At 40.4% G+C, this 25,343-nt stretch overlaps 1 protein-coding gene across 1 annotated transcript in view; it reads left to right on the plus strand.

Moving 5' to 3' along the window:
- Nucleotides 1–362: 362 nt before the first annotated feature.
- Nucleotides 363–25,343, plus strand: part of zmp:0000001236 (mastermind-like protein 2) — a 65,431-nt gene continuing 40,450 nt past the window's right edge. Inside the window, exon 1 of the mRNA XM_012875247.3 lies at nt 363–1,640. Coding sequence (XP_012730701.2) covers nt 1,209–1,640 — 432 coding nt within the window. The 5' untranslated portion in view covers nt 363–1,208. The remainder of the gene's footprint in view (nt 1,641–25,343) is intronic.

Below are 25,343 nucleotides of genomic sequence, written 5' to 3' on the forward strand. Positions count from 1 at the left end.
TTGCACTTGATTTTATACAGGGGTATCCAATTAGAGGGGGCTGAATACTACATAAGCATGCCACACTTTTCAGATTTTTGTAACTAAATTAAAATAAAATTTTAAATTAGCCTTATAGGCCTATCCTTTTCCTCCCGCTTCATGAATATGCGCTGCTTTCTTCGGGTCTATCAAATAAAATCCCTACAGAGTGAGAAGCAGAAGCCCAAGATGATTTCTCAGGAAGGCTGTACTTTTTCATCAGCTACTGAATTAGTTATGTTTGGGGGAACATTAATGAGATTAATTCCCCTCCGCCACGGCGCGCATCCCCTTTTACAGGATATGGTTCTCCAACCCTCCACCAGAGTGTGCTCCCCGCATGAGGACGCATCCTGTCAGGAGAGGAATGCTCATACAATGAAGGCTCTGTGTCTAGCAGCTCTGCCTCGGTCTACCAAACGGACAAATGATTGTCAATGGACTATTGAGACGGCTCTCAATCGGTTACTATAACGTCTCCACGCGTTTCCACCTCCTCCTTTTTTTTTTTGTTAACCTCCCCTCAACCGCTTCGCGATCAGATTCTTGTCTGGATGGAGATGGCCAAACAAAGAGAGAAAGGGTTCATTTCCAAACAACAATGCCGTGAGTCTTGAAGTTTGGTGGATTTTTTTTTTTTTTTTTGTATGCTTCATTCTCTGGCTCTGGCGGGGGGGACGGACGAACCGCTCGCTGCCGATGCTCGTACTCTTTGCGTTCTGTTGGGACGACTCTGCGACGCGCACGGGTTTTTTTTTTTTTCCTCCGGGGGAAGAGAGTGTAGCAGGGATGGTGGAAGTGAAGTTGTGCGTGCCGTGGTTTTGAATCGTCTTGAGGGGATCCGTGCTGAATGCAGCCCGTCTCTCTGAGCAGAGGTCGCGTCGTTAAGGAAGACGGCGCTCATTCCGGTGGTGACCCCCGCGACTCCCCTGCGCGCTTGGAAGTCATTTACCCAGAGAGATAACAGGATTGTGTAACTTTGGGACTCATTGGCGCACATGAGGACAATAGTTTGGATACCGTCTCGCTGTTATCGTGTGGGAATTCACCGGTTTGTAACTAATATCCAAATAAATAGGCCGGTGTTTCCGATCTGCTCATGGAACTATAGTTTGGTCCTTATATTGTTTTCTTGCTCTGGGCTGAGAGGACCTCAGCTTTTCTGAACTTGCGAGGGACCAGCGGGCATGGGAGAGGCGACTCCCGCTCAGTCTGCCGCCGCCGCCGCCGCCGCAGGAACCTTCGTGCCCATGCTGGGCGTCGGGTTAGGAGCCATGCCCGGCGGGGTGGTCGGCACCGGGCCGCTGGGGGCCAACACCCGAGGAGGCTCCGCGGGGCCCCAGCTGCACAACGCCATCGTGGAGCGTCTGCGCGCCCGCATAGAGTTGTGCAGGAGGCACCACTCCACCTGCGAGACCCGCTACCAGAGGGGCCAGGCCGAGAGCTCCGACCGGGAGCACGAGAACACGCTGCACCTGCTCAACATCGTCCAGCAGGGTCCCGGGAACCGGAAGACCAAAGGGGGCCGGGGATCGAACCAGCAACCTCCGGAGTACAGCAGGGCCAATGGCGAGCAGAAATGTCCAGAGGGCGAGCAGAAGATTTCCACCCGCATAGCGGTAAGTTTGCCATCCCCAGTGGGCATTGGATCATAATTAAATGGGTGCCATTAACTTGATGCTTGAATGGGCCCTGAGCTTCTCCTGGGGCCCCACAACAACAATATAAGGAGGGCATAAGGTGAAGTGTGTTTCCTGAGATTAAAGATTTTCTAAATAAAATAAAAAAGTTTGCGTTAAAGAATTTCTGTGCAGTGTAGATTAATCAGCTTTTGGCTTTGGGGTCAGCGAGAAAACAATGGAAGAAAACCTGTTTGGGGCCCAACATTGAGATGCAAATAGAATAAAAAAGGCAGTCCTTGGCTAATGAGTCATATTGCCCGTATTACAAACCCCCACAGTAGGGTAGGTAATTAAGGGAGGGTCTTATTAGGCCATCAAGGGTAAAAAAAAAAAACACCTCAGACATAGATCACAAAGCTTCTCAGCAGTGGTTATGTTAATCAACTAATCAATCCAACAAGCAAATTTATCAAAATCAATCAAGTTTACCTCTAAGCATCCGTTGTTTAATAAATGTTGAGCATTATTTCACTCATAAGCCCAAACCCATGGCCGGTATAATGTCTGCTGGCAACAGGGGTCTTGAAGCTGGTTCGCAGAGTAACCCGTGATATATGAAACAGTTTTGGGGTCACTGGGCCGTGGAGAGGTTTAGAGTTTCCTGCAGAGTGTCAACATCTTCACAGCACACTCGATCCAAACTGTGGGACGCAGCTGCGTTCTGTGTTTCTTGCAGTTAGCATAGAACGTATCTGAGGTCGTCGTGCAGGAAGCTCAGTTTTCCTTTTTATCACGCGTTTATCAATAAACAAGCCGTTTCACGGTTTCCAAAACGAGCAGTTTAAAGCCCCATTACCTAAAGTATATCATATGCATCATGTGTATTCTATTTTTTTATTTTTCTGCATATAGGTTTATAAAAGTTTCTCGATAGTTTGGTCTAACTGGTGGTTCATAGACTGTTGGGGGATCAGTCAGTGAAATGTGAGATTTATTGTGTTGTTTTCTTTCATTGGGCATTGGGGAGTTCAGCATGGAGACTATGAATTATTTCCCAAGCAACATTTCAATATGGTGTCAAAAGGGTGAAAGTTTGCAGATGTTCACTTTCCAAATGTGCTTGAGACGCCGGAGAGAAAAACAAACAATGATTAATAATTTTCCAGTAAACCCATAAAAAAGCACTTATGATAGTTGTATATATATTTTTATTTGTGGAATGAAGCAAGGGATGGCATCTCCTACTTTTCGTGCAGCTGAGTCGGCTCGGGAACTGATGTTTATTGTCGTAAATATGTTTTAAACATGTCTTTTTTTTTTCAAGCTGTTAAGTTAAATACAGCCGTGAGACTTGATGGGAGGTAAGACAGCAGCATCATGGATTTTACTGACGGTCTAAAAGAGGTCAGGGAACATCATTATCATGCACCGTTTCATTTTTACTGATGTTGACTTGGGACTAGTGTGTTCTATATAAAACTGATGAGTGCAGCAAGATGTGCAGAGGAAATGAAGTCCTGGCGTACATGTTCATATAAAGCCTGAGGTTAATTTTTTCTTTTTTTTTTTCTTTTTCTCCTCGGCTTGTGATGATTTGGTGAAGCAGAACAGCAGTCGTAGCAGAAATCTCACATTAAGTGCCCTGCTTCTATCCATCACTGATGGAGCCAGTTAATGTTTAAATTTATCAAACATAAGTCAATTTTAAGGATAAGAGCCACAGCGCCTTGCAAAAGCAATCAAGTCCCTTCATCTTTTCCACATTACGTCATGTTGCAACTGCAAACATTGTATTTCATTGGGATTTTATGATAGACCAACAAACAGTGCATATATATATATATATATATATATATATATATATATATATATATATATATATATATATATATATATATATATATATATACTGCAGATTTGTGAACTTGAAGGTAAATGATTCACTGTTTTCCCAGGTTTGAAAACCTGTGGTTCCTTTTTATCTGATATCCCTAAATAAAATCCAACACAACAATCTGCCTTCAGAGGTCAATACTTCTGGTGAAACTCCAGAGAAATAAATACCTGTGATTTTTCCCCCTGGTTAATTTCTTTGCCTTCATTATCCACGGCTTTGAACGATCGTGTTAAATTGATTGAAACCAGCCTAATGACGCATGGGCAACTTGTGAAGGAAACTGTGCTACGCCTCCAGTCCAGCAGGTGGCAGTACCAAGAAACCATGAATATGAATCCTGTAGAAGGTAGAAAAGAGCAATACTATGCAATTCTTAATTAAATATGGCGGCTGAGCAAAATTCTGAACCCTGCAAGAAAGGGTCCGCCGATCATCGTTACTCAGCACATAACCCGTTCCTACAACAACCCCAGGGTAATGTGAAAGTCCAACCCCCGGACCTTTTACCTGTCAAATTGAAGTTACTCAGGTGAAATAGTGTTGAAATGTGTGGAAGGCTTTCAACATCCAGGGTAATGGCTTGAAGTCCATGCAATGGAAAAAGGCCTCTTATTAGTATATAGAGTCTATCTCAGAGGCCTACGAGAGAAAATGTGTGAACAAAAAGACATCATGAAATAGTTATGTCATGTATGATTATGTAAGCAGCTTTAAATTAGCTTTACTATCAAACTTTATTCATTCAGGTAGTCTCATCGAGACACAAGTTCTCATTTACAAGAGAGACCTGTTTAAAAGCAATAATATAAAGCAATATCCCAAGATCATATCACTGTTCAGTCATCTAAAACTGACTGAATATGACACTTATGTAAACTTACCAAGTCATGACTAACCACCTAAACTTACAATTTGGGCAAGTACAGCATTAATATAAGAAGCCCATGGTAACTCTGGAGGAGCTGCAGAGCTGCAGAGCTCAGACAAGAGAGTCTCTTGACAAGATAACTATTAATATGGCCCTCCACAAATTTGGTCGTTATGGAGAAGAGGCAAGTAGAAAGCCAGTGTTGACAGAAAACAAAGAGTCCCATTTGGAGATGCCATGTGGTGAACTCAGCAAAGACGTGGGAAAAGCTGCACTGATCACATGAGAGCAGAATCCTACAATTTGTCCTGTATGCAAAAGCTATAGTTGAAAACTAACACTTTACATCACCCAGAATGCACCATCCAAATTGTGAACTGTGGTGGTGGTAGCATCATTCTGCGTGGAACTTTGTTCATTAGGGACAGTGAAGTATGTTGAAGTTGTGGTTGTCAATACACAACATATAAAAGAAACACCAACACTTCAATTGCAGGAATACTTCATGAAAGAGGCCATTTAGTTTAATGTATGTCTTTTTTCTAACTGCGTCTGTATAAACAAAGATTTTCCCTTCGCGTATTACCCAGGGTTAAGGATCTTCGCTTGTTACTTGCAAAGCAAAGCATCTATAAAGGCCACATCTGTGGACGTTATTGACTGTTCACATTGGAATTTGCGATGAAAAGGAAAACAAAGAGAGGGGCGAGCAAAGCAACAGATTATGACTAGTTTGGAGTGCAGAGTGAGCAGCGCTTACCAGCACTGAAACTAGATTAACAGGATATTCCTTCTAGATGAATTTGGAGATATCGGAAAGACGAGTTGAGGGCTTACTTATTGGCTCAGGAAAGAAGAAAAACCCCACACAAAAAAAAAAAAAAAACGATTTCCCATAATGCCTGCATGACCTGACTGAAAGCTTCAGGATAGGTCCTGTCTTAGATTGCCGTCGCTTTACTTTATCCTCAGCACCGGTTTCTCATTCTTTCCACTCGTACCTGTATCAGTGGATGCGGCGAACACAGAAATAGGTCACTCAGTGGAGCTTACGAAACGTCAGCCCCTGTATTACATCTTACAGACATTTGTTTTCATCAGATCGGGATCCAGCATTATCTTACGCTGTCTGTCAACGAGACAGATAGCGGGTATGGAAACTAAGAGCCCGATGATGCAGCCCCCCTGCAGCATGCTAGCGTGCAATGCATTGTCACAGCCTATTATCGTGTGTTTAACAAATGGCTCTCTAAGCACCTTCTTGAAATATTTGCTGACCATGAAACTGTTTGAACCGCAAGGCCCCCATATAAATGTTTGGAGCCACTGAATACATTTCCTGCACGTGTTTACCTAAAGTCAAACAGGCCTTGAAAAAAGCAGTAGACGAGCGATGCCTGGTGATTAACTGTCCTGCATGCGAGGGGAGGATTTTGTTATTACCCCAGTCAAAAGATCTGGGAACTGTGACTGCAGGACAGAACGGACCAGGCGTGTTTTTGTTCTTTATCTTATCTTGTCATCCGATGGTGTAAAAAAAAAAAAAAAATAAATCTAAAATTTTTCCTTTGTTGTTATTCTCCCCAGAAAAAAAGGCAGAATGCCAGCATGTGTCAAAGCTTTGTTTCTCATCTTTGTATAAATAGTTGAAAATAGGCAAATATAGTGGTTTGCTTCTTTTGGCCGATCAGATGTTTCCGTCCAGAGGGTCAACGGCGTGGCAGTAGTAATCTCGGCGCTCGGTTTATTACCCCCGACGTAAATACGACTTCCAGCTGACCACCGGATTGACAGCTTAGTCAAATGACGTGGAGAAAAAAGAAACTCGCTGCACTCGCTTGTCGTCTTTATGGAGCGTGAGTAGTTTTTTTTGGGGGGGCAGATTTGTGCCCTGAGTGTTTCCTGGCATGCCGGGCCTGAATCAGAGGTGCTGCTGGTCTGATGTCAGCGCCGGCTGTGATCTGAAACAATTAGCCCAGGTTCATGGAAGCTCCACCCAGGATCAGCTGCAGGTTTTTTTTTTTTTTTTTTGTTTTTTGGAAGTAGCTGCTTTGGAAGCTGATCTTTGGTGTGGAATGCTGTTGCTGTTTTTTTTATATGATGTGAACAAACTGTAAATCAGTTTTTATTACATTTGTTTAAATATTTGCCTGGTTTATTTGGCTGGAGCTAGTTTTTCTCCACACGTAGCAAGAAATCCAATTTTTCTTCTCATCTGAGCAGAGCACTTTCTTCCTCATGTTTTCCTGGTCCCCCTCATGCCTTGTGTCAAACTTTAAACAGGAGTTCTTTTAGCTTTCTTTTAACATTTGCCCTCTTCCTGTTCTTGCTGCATAAGGATCAGATCTAACCCTCTATGGTACGCATAATAATGCCAGTTGGGGGAAAAAATGTTTAGGATGTTTTTTTTAGATGTTAAATAGACCCAAGTAAACATAATCAAGAGAAATGTTTAAAAAATATAATTTTTTTCGTAATTTTTTGTTGACGTTGCCCTTTGGCAACACTGTATGATGTTGGAAATGAATGAAAACAAGAGTTTGCTTTATTATTGTAAAAACCTTTATTTACCAACTCAGGTTATAGTCTGCAAAGGTCCCAGTAGCATTAAGCGTTAACAATGCTAATCTTTTAATGGCTAAAAACAATTTAGAAGATATCATTCATTTGAATAATTGTTTTGATTTTATTCGAGTGTCTTAATGCTGCCGTGTTTGCCTTACTGCTTGTGCAAACCGATGAAGCAGTTCCTCTCAGGTGTGACGCACAGGTGGGTCTCACACTTGGTGCATTGCACTCTGACACAACCCCATACAGCCCTATATTTGCTCCAGCAACCTATTTACCATGACAGCGGACCAGTGATCAATGCTTACTACTATCTACAGGAAGAGCTAGCTTGGTTTTCTTCTGTAAGAAAGTACAAAACATTGTTGCATTCTTTCTGCAAATGGAAGAAAAGAGTGTCAAATATAGTCATCTGCAATATGGAAAGGACTCACAAAATGCTTTATTATAGCAGACTCTAGTCAGTGCATAGCATCAACATGCTGGGCTAGCAATACAATGATATTCTTAATGGTACAGTGTTACCATAAGGCAACAGCCACATTTTAACATTATTAAATTATCAAATATAATGCAATAAACCACAGTGTAGGGAACTTACCTCACTTATTGTTGAGTATGTACTTTTTCCCCGTCAAAAATGTCATAAACAAATACTTCTTTTATATGATTTCTGAGGAGTCAAATAATGAGGTCTGCAGAAAAGGGCGTCAAAATTCCCTCCAGAAAGTCATGTGACACATTTAAACCCTGCTATTGGTTCTCTTAGGATCCCATCTCTCTTTCAATGCAATACATCTTAAAAGTGGAGGTACTGCGTGTGTGTGTGGAAGGAACTCAATGGGTTTTTTCCCCGTAGAGGGTTAAGGGAAGGGTTGAACAGCTGAGATATAACTCGAGATAGCGCGCAACCTAACAGGTTTTAAACTACATCACAGGTGCCATCACAAGGCAATTAGTTTCATAGGGTTTTTGTTGGTCTTTTAGCGTAAATGTGGCTGAATACTTATTCATGTTACGCTTTTCAGATATTTGTTTGATTTAGATTTTGTATTTCTTCCTTTTTGACAATTCTGCACTAAAACGTAATGCATTATTATTTGGATAGCAAAGAGGGTAAAAATAGAAAAAACATACCTTACACATTTAAGATCCTTGTCGATATATTGCCTCTGACTCTGACATGCGTTTCTTCACCTTACCGAACCGAATTCGTTCAAAAATCAGTTTCAGACTTGTGAAAAACTAGGTATTTCCAGAGTTCTGATCCCCCTGATTTACATCAGGGGTTATGGGGACATTTTGATGATGACAGATTGACATGTTTTTATTTTATTTTTTTGGCTTTACTGGCCCGTGTTTTAAAAAGTAAGCTGCGTGTTATGTTTCTCGCAGGACATTCCAGAGTCGTAACAGGGGTCAGTTCATAAACTCTTTTCACCAAATAGTTTTAAGTGAGCACAGCTTGTCTTCAGGGAACAGGGATGTTAGTGTGCCATGTTAACATCCCACAGAGAAAGCTATTGCTGTGTACTCCAAGTTTCCATTAAGTTGCTTCATTTGTTTGGGCGCCCTGTTAGTTTTTTCCTCTCATTTAATAGCACTCGAATATGTCTTTTGGCTAAATTGAACATGAAGTGAATATCTCTCTCACCAGTTATTATAGTTTTATGATAACGTTGGCCCACATCATGTGCTGTAAACAAGTTCACATCACATATTTTTTTAATCAAGATTGCGGCGCATTCTCCAGGGAGGCGGCTTGACAAGATTTAACAAGTTTCTCTTCTGGTAGCCAATAAAGAAACAGGATTTTTAAAGAGGCACAAATCAAATTTGCCAATGACTGGCATTGCTCACTGAACCTTTATTTTTTCCAATCCCTTTAACTTCATGACCTCATTCTCAAAATATGTTGTAAACTTATTGATTTCAAAGAAATAAATTGTTGTCTGGCTATCCGGTGGGATCATGGCTTTGGTAGAAATATTCATCAGCTCCTTAGCTCTAGTGTGATGATGTCTGGAAAGGTCAGATTAAATTGTTGACAGATTTTCAGAAAATTCTCTTTTTCATAATCCAAATAAAACTGTTTTTCACGGCCTCAAATGTACATAAAACTAGCAATTTTTATATTTATTGATAACTCTTTTCTCCTATTCTGCCTAGGTATGTACCTTGGGGTTGTCAAGTACCCCCCCCCCCCTCCACCCCCCCTCCCAAAAAATAGAAACCTTGTCCACCCGTGCATTGTTCCCATAAGGTTCAATGAAAAACAAGGATTTTTCTTGCAAGACAAAAAGCTGTGAAAGCTTTCAGACTCTGATTAATCAAAAACTGTAAAAGTACTGTACTTCTAGTTGTTTCTTGCAATCAGTGTTCCGTGCAAATAAAAATAGGTTAGAATGTCTACAAGTGGCATTCATGTCAGTCAGTACACCAGACTACGGTTAGGATTATAAATGGAAACATGCTGATTGCACAGTTTTAGTTTTTACTGGTGGGGGAAAAAACCCTATGTATTTTATCATAATCATTTTGTTATACAGTAAAGAAGATTAACTCTCAAGCCGTTTTGCCACAGCTAACCGCTCACTGAAAATCCAAGTAATGACAGGTGAGACTTTGGCTTTGTTCACTTTATTTTCTAAACTTCAGTCTAAACTTGCAGTCTTGTTATTATAATAACTGAGGATAAAATGAGATCTTATGTCACAGGATCTTGCAATGCTAGGTCATAATTTTTTTTTTTTTTTTTTGTCAAACTGAAATCTGAAATGCTTTTTAATTGATGTCCACATGTGACACATTGGTGGCATCAGACGTAAGTCAGTAAATGTCCCTGTTGTCCGCCGATACTCATGGACTCCTTTAACTCTTTTGATTAAACCATCCACGGCTGGACTCCAAGAACCTGTTCTGTCTTGATGCACTTTAGCGACACGAGCGCCGCTCAAGATTCCATGCCGCTCTAACGATTTGCATTCCCCATCGGGTTGAATTGGTCTTGTGGCGCTCTTTTTTATAACGCGTAGCATGAATAAATCGTGACAGACGAGATTCAGTGCAATTCCATTTACTTTATTTATAAAGTGCCAATTGATAACAAAGATAGTCTCAAGACACTTTACCAAAAATATTTTCCTTTATAAAAGGTAGTAGTTCATTTTAGTTTCAACTGCCTACTGTTCACTGCTGTACTTTATCCGGAAGTCAATTGAAACTTATCCTGTAACTGACTGCGATTTATCACTGCACTTTTTATCCTGTACTGTAATTCACTGCAAGGTATCCTTTAGAGTTACTGCAATCTTTCTGAGCTGTGTAAAAACGAAATTTCGTTCTGTATGCACTCCGTGCATACAAAATGACAATAAAGAAAGTCTAAGTCTAAGTCTAGTTGACAACTGCATTAGCAGTGAAGAAGCTTTCACCACATTTTAGGCACTGTGAGAACACCTTGAATAACAGGCTAGGTAATCAAGTTAGCAACGTCTTTGCAGCTTCCACAGTAAAGGCCTACAATTAACAGAAGTTCTTAAAAAACAGTTTGAGATTTTTGAAACTTTTATTCTTTATCTCATCAGATGTTTTTTTATGTCTGATGGGGTTTTTATTGGCATTAAAACTGCCTTTCAATTGGATTAGACAAGCGCAAAAGCTGCAATATGCGAAACCTGGGTTTTGAAAAACACACTTTAACACGTGAAAACAAAAAATAGGAATTCCAAAAACATATAGCTGAAAACCTTTACCCCGTTTACACTACCCCTTTTTAACCGTGCCGAGACCAGTCCGAGCTCGGTAACCGAGATAACTATCGAGTGTAAATGGAACGCAAACTGAACTGAACAGAGCCAGACACAACCGGACCGCGCTAAACGCAGACCAGTTCCATGGGTGGGTTTGGCTCGTTTTTTCAGTAGCCCGGTTCTCTAACAACAAATAGCGCATGAGCAGACCGAGTAATCTCCTCACAGTCAGCTGACATTTCAGACATTCATAAAAATACTAGCTTCCCTACCGTGACAGACGATTTCCAGTGATGATTCTGCTTAGCAGTGTGATGAAGCACAGCGTCTGTCGTTGTTTCTTGCATCTGTAAATCCTTATTAGACGTTCGTTTGTCTTATCCACTTCCCAAAAGCTGACTCTGTCAAGTAAATTCACCAAAAGTTGACGCCTTCGCCTGACTCTACGCAAACAATGAAATATAACCAAACATAACTTCCTGAATGTTACGGGCGCCGTCATTTTTATGTGCTTGATTTCCTCCTTCAATCCTAGAGAGTAGTAGTACCGTAGACCGTCACTAGGAGGCGAAGAAACCAAGGATCCGAGATAGCATGTGTAAACGGTCGTCAGAACCAAGCTAGGCTTGGTTAACTGATCCAAGCTCGGACCAAGCTCGGCATGGATCGGTTTAACAAGGGTAGTGTAAATGGGGCTATAGTCTCATTCTCGCAAATCGTTTTACAGTCGTTATGGCCCTGAATATAAGAAATCAACATAAATACAAAATGTTTATGCATTTTTCATGTAATGATGCACTCTAGGTTCCCTTATTACTTAAAAAAGTGAAACATGTTGAGGCTTTTTGAATAAGACTGCAAATGGAGCATCACACCAGCAGCTCCTTGTTGGAAAGCATCTGTGAATCTGGGACATCTCTGGTACCTGGCAAGATTTGCATCGCCTCCTCCTCCTGAAATGAGCCCACTTTTTATCATTCTTTTTTTCTTGACCAAATTAGAAAAAAAAGAAATGCAATAATAATAATAATAATAATAATAAAAAGGAAAACAAAGAAAAACATTCAGACATAAGTTTCCAGACTCCTAATGGGGCAGTGAGGATATCTGCTAAATCAAAAGCTTTCATGGATTATATGTTGTGCAGTATTTGCAGCAGCAGTGCTATAAGAACCCCTCACCCACCTTTCCTTTTCTCATTCCTCCAGTCTTACACCCTTCCACATACACAAGTGCGCACAAAACCCACCCTGCTGCACACTCCTCATGTTTTATTCAGCATCCTATGGGAAGGCTGTATTTGTCTTTGAAGAGTGCTGCAAAAATCATGTAGTAAATCCATCTCCTCCTTGCTCTTCAAGGAATGATACACTGTAAGTGGTATATGCTCAGAAAAACACGATCTTCTGACAGTCCAGGTGGGCTTGGTCTGCTCTCCCAATTTATGAGCCACACTTTATAACAGCCAGACCTTTAGGGTAAATCCTGCCTTTGGTTTTACTGGAACCAATGCCTGCCTGAGATCTAAGGCCTTCTTTTTTTTTCCCTCTCCCTCCACCGACATTTCCCAGCTGTCCTTGGCTGTGGTCCCTGGCCACAAACAAAGCTTGCAAGGCAACAGCTTTACCTTGAGATACAAGTTTAGAGAATTTACACGATCAGCACCCACTTTGCAAAATTACCTCCCTCGCGGTGCAGCCTTTTTTTTCTCTTCTTTGTTTTAGACTAGCCTGCTTAAGTGCAGGGAAATAAAATAAAAAATACGGGTTAAGGTAACTGTTTGTGTATTCTCACACGATAAGAACAGGTTTGATGTGTTCGTAGCTCACAAAAGGAATCGTCCAATCGTTGTTCTACTTTCACACAGTTCCAGACCTATTTTAAAGTATTACTTTAATGACATTATATATATATATTTATACATGTATGTATGTATATATATATATATATATATATATATATATATATATATATATATATATATATGTATATATATATATATATATATGTATATGTATGTATGTATATATATATATATGTATATATATATATGTATATATATGTATATATGTATATGTATATATATTTTTTTATTTTATTTTATATATCTTTTTTTTTTCTTTTTTTTTTTTAGTTCTCAGTCTTGAATTTGGAACCTGGAAAATCCAAAGACTGGATGGGTGGATGGATGGTTAAATGGACAGAGGGATGGTTTTAATGGTCACGGTTCTTTATGATTTCTGTACACTTAAAAATAACCTTTTTTTTTTATTCTCCCTAATTTCAAGTATATCCATTCAGCTGTTCTGTCTCAGGACACTCTCAGCTCTCCCCCTCCCCTTCATTTAAATTTTAATAAAAAAAAAAAAATGATTTTGTGGCACTAGTGGCCTTTATTTGGCTTTAATGGCCGAATGTGGGGTCAAGAGAGACAGAAGACATGAGGACCACGCGGTAAAATAAGATAAATCTGTCAGTTGTAGATTTCTTTTTTTTTCATACATGTGCAGTCATAATGGACATACAGTGAGACCCCGTGTGCTGAGTAGGGATGTCCTGCTTGCTGGAGAGAAAAGGGAGACAAGTTGGCGTACTTCATGTCGGACTGCATACAGGCATAATTAATGCGAGAACCCCCATGATTGGTAATCGAGGTAGTGACCTGCGGTAATGCATTATGCTATTAAGTATAAAAAAACAAAAACAAAAAACAAACTTGTTGGTTTGCTTTTAACAAGCATTCATTTTGTTTTAGCTTAATGCTGTGTGGATGGGTTCCTTTAATGTATTTTTGGGTAAAATTATAAATATCTCCATAAAAACAAGCTTTGGGTTGGGTAGAAATTGTGAAGAGTAGGTCTAACAAGCGCCAGGCTGGAAACCACTGCTGTAAACTGATAAAGTCGCGCCGCTACAGTTCAAGACTGAGTTTAAAAACGATGTGCAACCGACTGTAAATTAGATTCTGCAACAGACCCTTGTGAATCTGTGTAGACAGTCGTTCCATGGTTTGAATATAAATTACCCCCAGCGCACTGTATTTCCATGCAAGTGAATATTTTACTGGGTAATTCACTGAATTTCCTCTTTTCCTAAATGGTTTCGGATTGTGTCCCTTTTCTTGCTTGTCTGTGCTTTAAACAAGTTACCATGTGTTTAAATATCAAACCTCGTGTGAACATCAATATGTAGAAAGAAAAAAAAAAACCTCATCTGAGCCGTTGGCGTTCACATTTATGAAGAATAATACATTAGTGCTCGTGGAGTGCTGTTAAAATGAGTGGACAAAGGAAACAAATGTGTCATTGTTTTTCATCATTTCGGAGTTTAGGCGTAATAATTAGTCTGAATCGTGGGTTTTTAACAAAGCAGGAAAGGTTTTGTCCCTGTTTTGGTATTTTTTAGAGGGCACTTGTGGACGTATCTGTTCCTGCCTGGCGTAATTTGTTCTGCTGAAAGAGCTCTTTGAGGTTTGTCAAGTTTTTCTTGCTTGACTCAGTGGAAGCGAGGGCAGAACTGTGTTTGCGAGGAAATAGAGAGAAGTGCGGGTGGGGTTGGGGGGGGGGGGGGTAGGGTTGTGCACTGGAGTGCCTGTCCGTGAGCCCTGTGCTACCAGTGCTGAAACTGGAGCCCTGTGGGAACAGGGATGTTCAGGTGTTCATGCCCGATGTGCACAAGGTGGAAGGAAGGGACGAATGGACGATGGGCACAAGTATTTCTTTGATTCCGTTGCTAAGACAAAATCTAAGTCCTCCGCATTGGTTTAGCTTGGATATATAAATATCTATTTGGTTTGGGAAACAACTTGAAAGAACTATGAGTGTTTTGTTTTCGGGAGCTGACAGCTGTGGTTGGATAAGCAGGAGCTTATCTTGCGCTCTTCTCACATTTATCTGATAAATAGGCCACCAGATATGTTAGAGTTTCCTGGACTTGTTGTAGATACTGTTGTAAACAGATCAGATTATCACAGCTGCCACGGGGGAACTTAGCAGGAGTCTCTGATTACAACAGCCTGCAAAAGTAATCACACCTCTTGAACCTTTCTGCATTTTGCCATGTTACACCCACAAACTTCAATGCATATTATTAAGACTTTATTTTACACTCACAACATGTTTTATGTACCCCGCTGCCCCCTTTTAGTCTGATACACCTAAATAAAAGCCTTTGGACATCTAAGAGCAATGTTCGAGCCATCACCGGAAAACATAAGAGATTATTCATTAGTGAAGCATCCTAGAGGCTCATGGTAGCTTTGGAGGAGCTGCAGAGATCCATAGCTCAGACGGGACAACGTATAGTCGTGTCCTCCTTAAATCAAACCTTTTATGAGTAGAAAGTCAATAAAATAAATCTATATTGCAGTTTTCCACAAACCACAGAGGTGACACATGTGGACAACGTGTAGAACAAGGTGCTCTGAGTAGATGTGTTCAGTATTAAACTATTTGACCTACAATGCAAAACACCATGCGGCGCTAAAAAAAAATAACACTGGACATCATCTTGAACACCTTCGCCATTTGGGAAACATGGTAGTGGCAGCATCATCCTGTGGATGCTTTTCAACAATAGGGGAGATGATTAGAGCTAAATTCAGGGCAATACTGGAAGAAAATCTCTTAGAGGCTGCTAAAGACTTCAGACTGGGGTGGAGCTTCAGCTTCCACCAGAGCGACAAGCCCTAAACCACAATCATCGGAATGGTTTAGACCAGAACATGTCAATATGGTACAATGGCCCAGTCAAAGTTCAGAACGAAATCTAATTCGGAATATTTGCCAAAACCTGAAAATATGTGTTTACAGATGCTCTCCAGTCAGTCTGAGCGAGTTTCAGCTGTTTCATGACGAAGATCAGACCAAATGTTCAGTCGCTAGAAGTTCAAAGGTGGTAGAGGCATACTTGAAAGGACTTGTGGCTATAATAGCAACAAAAAGTGGTTCTACAAAGTTTTGACTCAAGAGGGCTGAGTAAAAAGGCACACCATGATGGATTTTTATTTTAAAAACAAATCTCAAAAAATAGTTTTGCCCTATCAAGATGAAATCCCCACAAAATATGTTGAGATTCAAGGCTGGGATGTGACAACTATGAAAAGGTTGAATACTTATGCACGGCACTGAACTTACGGGTAAATTCAAATTATTTATGAATCCTCGGCTCACTTAACTTTATTTGCTTCATTCCTGACTTCACAGGTTTACTCCATGGCCTATTTATCCGGCAAAAACAACTTGTGGCTCAAAAGAGAGAGAAAAAAAAAACTTTCCTTGTGCTGAGGTTCAGAGAAAAGCAGCTATATCTGCTGCAGAACTTCAAACAGCCTGTCCTCCCCAGGGTCATTACCCTCTTCAGGAAACGAGTAAGTGGGCTCCTGATGTCACCAGCGAGCCCACTGAACAGAATACTAGGTTTAATCTGGGAGGGGGGCTGGGGAGGAGCTCCGCCAGATCAGAGTTCAGTTATGTTTACGTTACAGCTCGGGATATTTCTCAGAGCCCAGCCAAGCTGCCGAATTTCCCAGGCTTCAGAGTTGTGGAGTGCTGAAAGGAGGCACAAGTGTTCGCTTATTCTTCTCTTCCCTCCCCTTGCTCCGCTGTGCTCTGGGGTATAAGGCACAGTTCGTCTCCATTTGCATTCTGGTAATGTTCTGTTCGTTACAAAAGTTCTCCTCTGGGGGATAGTATAGATTTGAAAAAGGTGAAAGTCAAAAGCCCCGCTGACGGATAATGTTTTGCCTGCTTTAAATTATGTTGCTGCAACTGTGAGAACACGAATGAGCATCTCAACTGCGGTAATATTAAATGTGACAGTTGGGTGCATTTACGTATGAGCTGTTTGTGTCTAGCCCCCGACATCTTTTTTTTTTTTCTTCCTTTTTTCTAGAGGGAAACGGTTATTATTAATGCTCTTTAGTTGCTTTGCAGTAATAAACTAAAAGTCAAGAAAATAAACTGTCTAATGTCTGACACTGACACTCGGTTAGATTCAAACCAACACTGAAAGCCAAATGTTTTCTCAAATTCCTTTTAGATATTTTCTAGTCAACTAAAGATGTTCATGTGAAAGTCAAGTAAACGAATATGTCTTGTTGCTGTTTTTCCAAATGTAAATTCACAAGTTAGATGTGGTGGAAAGTGGTTAGCTTCATGCTACATGTTCTTAAAATTAAAGGTTTAGGTCAGCACGTTTTGCATCTTTTAGCTCAGTTTTTAAGATTTCTGATCGTGGTGATTTATGCATTTTGTGACCTCGGTCATGCCGGTTAAAAAAACAAAAAACAAACAAGTAATAAAGATCTAAACTGTTTGTTTCTAACCATGAACGAATGCTTGGTTTAAACATGCATCGTTGTGGCAGACATAAGCAGGCAACTTTATTTGTCAAGCAACTAGAGATTTAATTTTCGCAGGGTATCCAGTACTGATTGTTTATAAGAAAAAGGGATGATTGGGACATTGTAGTCATATTTGATTGTTAAATGAAAAGAAAATACCAAAAAGGTGTAATTAAATTAATTTGATAACTCCCGTTTCTATGTTTTGTGTTTTTATAGTGTGAAAAATTGGGTTAAAGGTTAAAATTGAACCAACCTTTGTTGGGAGTGAAAGACAAGTGAAAAACAAAGAAACTACAAGGTTTTAATCATCAATTCTGTGTTACGTTCTACAAATTTAAAAATAGGATCTTGTTCTCAGTGACTAAAATCGGCAAATAGTTTAGGCTGCTTCCAGATTTGCATCAGTTGTGTGAATTCCTTTCTCATTCATTATTGCTGATGATATATCGGTATTAACATATATCGGCTAATGTTAGTCAATTTTTAACATATCGGTATCGGTCCGATATTAAAAACTGATGTTTATTTCTAGTTTCTCTTTGTGCCAGTGTTTCAGGAGGGGTAGGGGGAGGGGTTGGTCATGCATGTTTTTTTTTGCGGTTATTTATTTATTATTTGACCATGAGACAGTGACAGTAATGCATTGCAGCCAGGATTGTGAGTTTTTTTAAATGAAGCAGAGATGCAATGTCAGCAGTTTTGTTGTTTTTCATGATGTCAAACGAAGACATATGAAAAGCAGCGTGAAAGTCTAGACTATAACCCTCATACAGAAGTTCGCTTAGCAAAGTTTGCAGTCAGTACAAAATTGTTCAAAATTTGATCATCCCAGAAACATAACAGTATTATTAATTGTCGGATATTGATATTGGCCTAAATTTTCATATCGGTGCATCCCTAATCTCAAACTGTTGTGACTTGCTTTTTTATCCGATAAATAACCAACAAAAAAGAACATTTACAAAATCAGGATCTTTCCAACGGTCTATCTGCAAGGATAGAAACAGGATTGATTGTATTATCATGACATATTCGTTCACCCTTGGAATCGGTGTTTAGTGAAGTGCAGAATAGTTTCTCCCCACCGCACTTGAACAAATTATTCTTTGTCTTCTGAATATTGATTTAAAGTAACTGTAGGACAATCTTCAGTAGGTGTACAAGGGTATCTGACTGAGTAAGTGTAAGTTTCACCCCTAGAGTGACTCTTTTGGTCTCTGTTATGTTCAGATGTTACAGAGGCTTTGGCCAGCACACCAGATGCAGGCAGTAGTTTAGTGGGCAGTTTGTGTATCTTTTCTCCCTCATAGACGGTTTAGCTTCTCGCCTCAGTTCTTTCGGGGAAACTAAAAAGTGGGCAGCTGGAATGTTTGTATTAGTGCTGCGTCGTGGTGGGAAGTCACGATGCAGAGGTATGTTCTGGCGCCTGCTTTTTCTCCATCCCGCCTGGAGGCACACAGACACTGCTGTAGCATCTCCCGCATACATGAGACCCGAGACCTGGGGAGAATCTCTGCTTTCTGTCTGCTCTGTTGAACAACCTTCAGCCTGGGTTTTAAGTACAAACTGGCATGCATTAGCATGACTTATTTTCTCTTTCTTGGGGTTTCTATGATTTCATGTTTAAAGTGTATTGCCCTGTTATTATTTTGCCATTTTGTCAGGTTGCAAGCGCATATGTCACTGTTTATAAGGATTGTGTGCAATAATGCAACAAACATTAGGACACATGGTTTTTAATGACTTTATGAACAAAAATCTGAAAAGTGTGGTGTGCATGGCCAATCGGTGATCCTGAGCAATATTTTGTAGAATCAGCTTTGCACATCTAGAGGCTGAAATTTTACGCGCTTTGATCTGAACCCTTTCATGGTAATCAATCCCGGTCTGAAGTCTTTTTTTCAGCCTCTTTTGTATTTTGTCTCCATACATCTTCCCATCAACAGCCAGCGCGCTTAAACGTACCTGCTGAAAAAGATAACATCCCCACAACATGATGCTGCCACCTCTTTGTTTCACTGTGAGGAATTTAAAGTGCAGTGTTGGTTTTCCGCCACACGGCGTTTCACATGTAAACCAAAAGGTTCGATTTGCTCGCATCTGACCACAGCACCTTCTTTCAGATGTTTCATTTGTCTCCTCCATGATTGTTTTGGCCAACTGTGGATCTTTGCAGCTCCTCCAGAGCTAAATTGGGTCTCTCGACTCCTTGTCTGATTAAAGAACTCCTTGCCTGCCGTGTCAGTTTAGGTGGACGGAAAATGTCTGGTAGTATAGCAGTTGAGTCATTTAAAGGTTTAATTTCAGTAAATTAAAACGTCATTGAAAAGTTCATTAAAGTCACTAAGTGAAACACATTATATAGGTTAATACTGACGGATGTTTGTTTGGAACGTGACACAATCTGAAAAATTCCTCTGGGTGTGAATACTTTTGAGCCGCTGTCAATACTATAAAAATGTATCATATAATAGTTGTTTTGCATATGTTGCCCAAAGACGAGGATGTAATGTGTTGTAAATTGGTTAAATTTAAGTGAAACTATATGTGTTTGCTAATTTTGGGCTTTAAAACTTTTTAAATAAATAATAATGACATGTTTTTTTGCCTGCTCTAATGAAAGCAAGTAAACAAAATAAATGACTGAATTGACTAATGTTGAAAATTGGAAAAAATTAATAGACTGATCAGGTATTTTAACTTAGAAATGAATACTTCAATACTTTATGTATTTTTGGCAAAAAATATTTTTTAATTGCAGAAAAAGTATATTCTTCCCTTTTTGTAGTTTTTAAAGCGCTGTTTTTGTGTTATAGCTCTAACAAAATCTGTATGGGAAAATGTATGGGAAAATACTCTTTTCCCATACATTAAGAATTTATATTAGCAATTACTATCAGGGTGCTGGTGGCAGGAGAAACCTATTTTCTTATAAAGGGGTTTAATTCCTAATCCCTACTACAGTTACATTTACCTTTGTAGTAAGAGGAGTTGTCTCAAGAAAAAGTACAAAGTGTTTAATCCATCTTTTAAAGCCACACAGCGAATGTTTCCCCAAGAAGATGAATAAGGAGTCTTGTGCCAATTAGGGAGATTTATACTGCAAAGGCAAAGAGAGTGCCTTTTTAAAGCGATTTGCAAAATAAACCCAAATAAGGCGCACTTTCTTTAAAAATGCAGGTGGGTCTACAGAAATTCACACGTCTCGCCTGCCTGCGAGCCTTTATAACAAGCATGCGAGTTTATTGTGATTGGATTCGAAATAAACTGGCTCATGATTGGCTCATAAATGACTAAACAGCATTTAAGACGGTGTTGGTCAATATTGCACAAATATTGCTTAATGCGGCTTACAGACATGTGACCCGCCCCACTCCGAACTCGCTTGGTCTTCGCTGTCCTTATAAATTAAGATGTGACAGGTGATCATTAAACAAGTGTGGACCCATTCTTTGGCTCTGCGGAGAAAAAATCGTGATTCTGCATTCTTGTCATAGCTGTTAGTGAGAAAGTGGGGTTATTATGTGTGCATATGCATGATAACACGAAAGAGAGTGTAGAGAACATTCCTTTCTCACTCCCATTCTGCGCCACCACACCCCCATTGCTACTCGCTGCCACCCCACCCCCCAGTTTCCTTCCTGTGCTTTTTTTAGAGTCTATTGGATGTTTTTCCCACATCCGGCAACAAAGCCAGCCTTTTCATGCCATAATCTAACTGTGTGGTTCAGCTGTACACAGCCATGGTCAACCGTGATAAATATGTTGACTGTAAACTTACCATTGGGTTCTTTTTTGTGTGCTAACATTATTTAAATCAAAGGGTGATTAAAATGTCATATTTGCCGTAGTATTTTTTTTTTTATCTGATCAGTCCAGTTCTAATGAAAGACACTTACATGTACTTAGAAAAAGGGTACCTCATACTTGTAGGTCTGTTATTGTTTCTTTATATTAATTATTCAGCAGAGGGAACTATTAATTGTGAACTATTAGGGGTTTTAGGCCAAATTAGAACAGATTTATGTGTAACTCAATTTGCATATAAGACATTTAAAAACTCTAGTATGTAAAATAATAGTAGTCACAGGACAACTCATTGTTTTGTATTAATTGATAGTTTTTAAATATGTTTTACGCCAACTAGAACCAACTGAAAAAAACCCACTGTGGGATAATTCTGATTTCAGGACTAGTTTTGATTGTATTTTAGATTGGGGTCATGCACATTACTTATGAGAAGTCAGTAGCCGCTTGCAACCAATCAGCACAAGCAATTGAGCCGAATCAAAGAGAAACATTCATGGGGGTATCATGCAACTTCAAGTCCTAAAATAAAAATAAAAAAAAGGGATTGGCATGCCCATGCGCCAGCCTCTCGCTTGCAACCTTCTCTCCCCCCTGCTGGTGGGCCCATGTGTAAGAGACCTCTCCATTTAAGTAATTTCCCTCTGGGATTTTATATATATATATATATATATATATATATATATATATATATATATATATATATATATTTATTCAGGAAATTCAGGCCACTGATGTTAAAACACGAAAGCTACTCACCTTGCATGGTGGGTTCCACCTTAAATCCAGTGTCCATAGGCTATATACTAGGCGCAAAGAAGGAGGCAGAGACCTAGTGAGCATCAGAGCCAATATGAAACAGCCAAGCCCCCAATAATATATCAGGAAGATGGCCCCAAAGGAACAAGTGCTTAGTGAATGTCTCAGACAATGGAAGCTGGTAGAGAAGGAATGGGAGGAACCATCATGGGAGGAAAAACTCCTGCATGGGATGTACCACCGACAGTTAGCTAAAGTGGCTGATATGCCAAATCCTACTAATGGCTAGAGAGGGCTGGACTGAAGGACAGCACTGAAGCACTGATCATGGCAGCACAGGAGCAGGCCTTGAGCACCAGAGCAATAAAGGCCCAGATCTACTATACCAGGCAAGATCTCAGGTGCAGGCTATGCAAAGAGGCCTCAGAAACCATCCAGCATCTCACAGCAGGGTGTAAGATACTAGCAGGGAAGGAATACATGGAATGCCATAACCAAGTGGCTGGTATAGTGTACAGAAACCTCTGTTCAGAATACCAACTGGAGACCCCCAGGTCAAAATGGGAGTCACCTCCCAAGGTGGTGGAGAACCACAGAGCAAAGATCCTGTGGGACTTCCAGATACAAACAGACAAAATGGTAATGGCCAACCAACCGGACATTGTGATCATTGCAGCAGAGGACAGCCGTTGTGATCGATGTGGCCGTCCCAAGTGACGGAAACATCAGGAAAACAGAGCACGAGTAACTGGAGAAATACCAAGGACTCAGGGAAGAACTAGAAAGAGCCTGGAAGGTGAAGACAACAGTAGTGTACGTGGTCATCGGGGCACTCGGAGCAATAACCCCCACTCTGGAGATTTGGCTCCAGCAGATACATCAGACATCTCAGTCCAGAAGAGCACAGTCTTAGGAATAGCTAAGATCCTAAGAAGAACCCTCAAGCTCCAGGCCTCTGGTAGAGGACCTGAGCTTGAGAAATGGAGAACCATCCACCCTGCTATGGAGCATGAGGGGTGTTTTTTTTTTTCTTTTTTTTTTTTCTTGAGCACAAGTGGTGCACCTTCAGGTCATGCCGAACTGGCTGGCAGGCCATATACCGCCACAGTGAAAACCATCTATGAATGCATATCAATTAGATCTTTCAACATCAACCAGCCATTCAACAATTTAGATTTTAAGCTTCTATATTATTAAAAAAATATATGACTCATGCTTTCACTGCTGTCTGAATGGAGAAAACTGCAACACTGCTCTGCTAACATGAAGGTCATTAATGTCTAAGTCTCCCGTGTCCGGCTGAGGTGCTATTGCTAACTGGGGGGAGGGATTAGAGTGTTGGCTTGGCTTTACACTAAATTTATACCTCTGTTATTATTTGTTGCATTTAATTACAACAATGCAGAACTGGTATCTAACAGCCATTTAAAGCAGGTAGCAGTGCACGGTTCCTAAAAACACATTTAAATTAACGTTTGACCAGAGCTGTTAAAATGCTAAAACCTTAATGTGCCTTTGGATTTTGTAGCACAAGCTCCGATTAAAGTGCTGACATTGTTTCAGTGCTTGTACACTCTGTCATTCCCACTGAATTAATTCTCTGAGTAAAGAGGGACTTTTCCTTTCCATTATGCTGCCTTGGCTGGGTTGGAATCACCAGGCTCATCTGTTTTGCCTGAAGTAGTCAAAGCGAGAGAGGTGGGGGGGGTGGGTGTGGGGGGGGAACAGCTGTCTAGTCAGTGAAGGGACGCCTTGCCAGTTGAGCTGTGAAATTCACACAAGTAAGCAGGATAATCTCTTCCACCCAGGCCGAATATTAGATCCTGCGGTGGAAATGGCAGTTTCATGTGTGCAGCCTCGATGAAATGTAATTGCGGCATGAGGTCAAAAAAAAAAAAAAAAAAAAAGAAGAGATCATGAATCTCATCCCATTTTCATTCTTGCCTTTCTTTTCAATTGCGCTTTGGAGCAGGGGTATTTGGAGTAGAAAGGCAGCATTGTCAAAAGGCTTTTGATGACCAAAACGTCCGATCTTTACCAGCCAGTGAAGCCGTTTTTTTTTTTTTCACTTTGAGAGGCTTCCAGTTTTATCAAGCACTTATCAAGAGAAAGTGCGCTTGTGGGGACGTTTGCTGCAGCATACACTGCCACTAAAGCTGCTTCGTTAGTCACGAATGGGACACAAGAGAATTACAGTGCCTTGCAAAAAAGTATTTATATCCCTTCCGCTTTCATGCATTTCGTCGAATTGTATCTATAACTGTTGTGATTTAACGCACATGGTGTGGTCGAAACCGTGCCGTAGTGGCTCTGGTTATATGTTTAGGATCGATGTCCTAGCTTCAAGTCTTTTGCAGCTTCTAAAAGCTTTTCTTCCAGGACTGACCTGCACGTAGCTCCCGGCATCTTCCCATCATTCTGACCAAAAAGGATCCCCACAGGATGATGCTGCCACCAGCGAGGCGTATGCTGGGGATGGTGCATTCAGGGTCCTGTGCAGTGTCAGTTCTCCTCCATACATAGCATCTTCTATATAGGCCAAAAAGTTGAATTTGGGTCTCATCTCCCTTTCATACAAACAAATAACAATAATAAACTAGGTATGTGTTCAGGGGCGGTTCTAGATCAGGGCCAACAGGGGCCTTTGCCCCTGTAGAACTGTTCCTGGTCCCTGTTATGGCCCCTGTACTAAAAACATGGTGTTACATTTCTTAGGATGATAAATGATAAAAAGATACTGTGACTGACTGGTCATTTGGATCACTTGTATTTTTTTTCGTTTATGTTTTTACCCAATAATAAAATAACACAATAATTAAGAAAATAAATATTAAAAAAATAACAATAATTAAAATTTAAGCTGTTTCACATTAAGCTCCCTCTGTATTGAGAAATGATCAGGGGTCTGCAACCTGCAGTTCCAGAGCCACAATTGGCTCTTTGGCTTACTTAATATATTAAACGATGTAATGTTGACCTGTTATTTCCCCCCCAATGTTTTGTTCTGCACCTATGAAAAAACCCTGGCCCCACCCTGGCCCCCCTGCTAAATTTGGTCGAGAACCCCCACTGTATGTGTTACTTACAGCTAGAAAAAAAAGTTTGTTTTATAAATTGCAGATAGTTTATGATTGCATTTAAAGGTTTCAGTCTTCGTTGTATGACCAAATTACGTATACGCTGAAGTTTATTTATTGTGCATTGGATAACTATTTAGGTTGAATCTGCACACTTATTTTACCCACTGACACAGTTCTGTTTAAACGTGGAGCATCTTTCTTCCAAAACGACATTTGTTTTAATGTTTACATAACAAGAGTGTAGAATCCTGCCTGTGTATGTGTTTTGGTGACTCCAAAGACCATCACATGATTCTCCTACGTGTACTGCTCTCTAGTTCCCCATGAATGGGAGCATTGTAGTAATGCACCAATCAGCGAATTTCTGTAGGGACACAGTTTAACCACACTGCTTATGTCCTGGAATCTTACGCCTAATTTTCTTAACAGTGTTTTAAACAACAGTGTTTGTGAACTGTCATAGTTTTCTGGGGCCGTTGTCTCCCCCCCCCCCCCCCCCCCTTTCATCTTTATGGCATCGACCGCAGTAAAATCACCGGGCTAGAAATCCCACTTAAAAAAATGAGCCTTAATCTTCAGTGGAAGTGAATGAGGTGAAATATTTAACCGCAACAGGCGAACTG

This window comes from Fundulus heteroclitus, chromosome 18 (genome assembly GCF_011125445.2).
Source record: "Fundulus heteroclitus isolate FHET01 chromosome 18, MU-UCD_Fhet_4.1, whole genome shotgun sequence".
Classification (NCBI taxonomy): Eukaryota; Metazoa; Chordata; class Actinopteri; order Cyprinodontiformes; family Fundulidae; genus Fundulus; species Fundulus heteroclitus.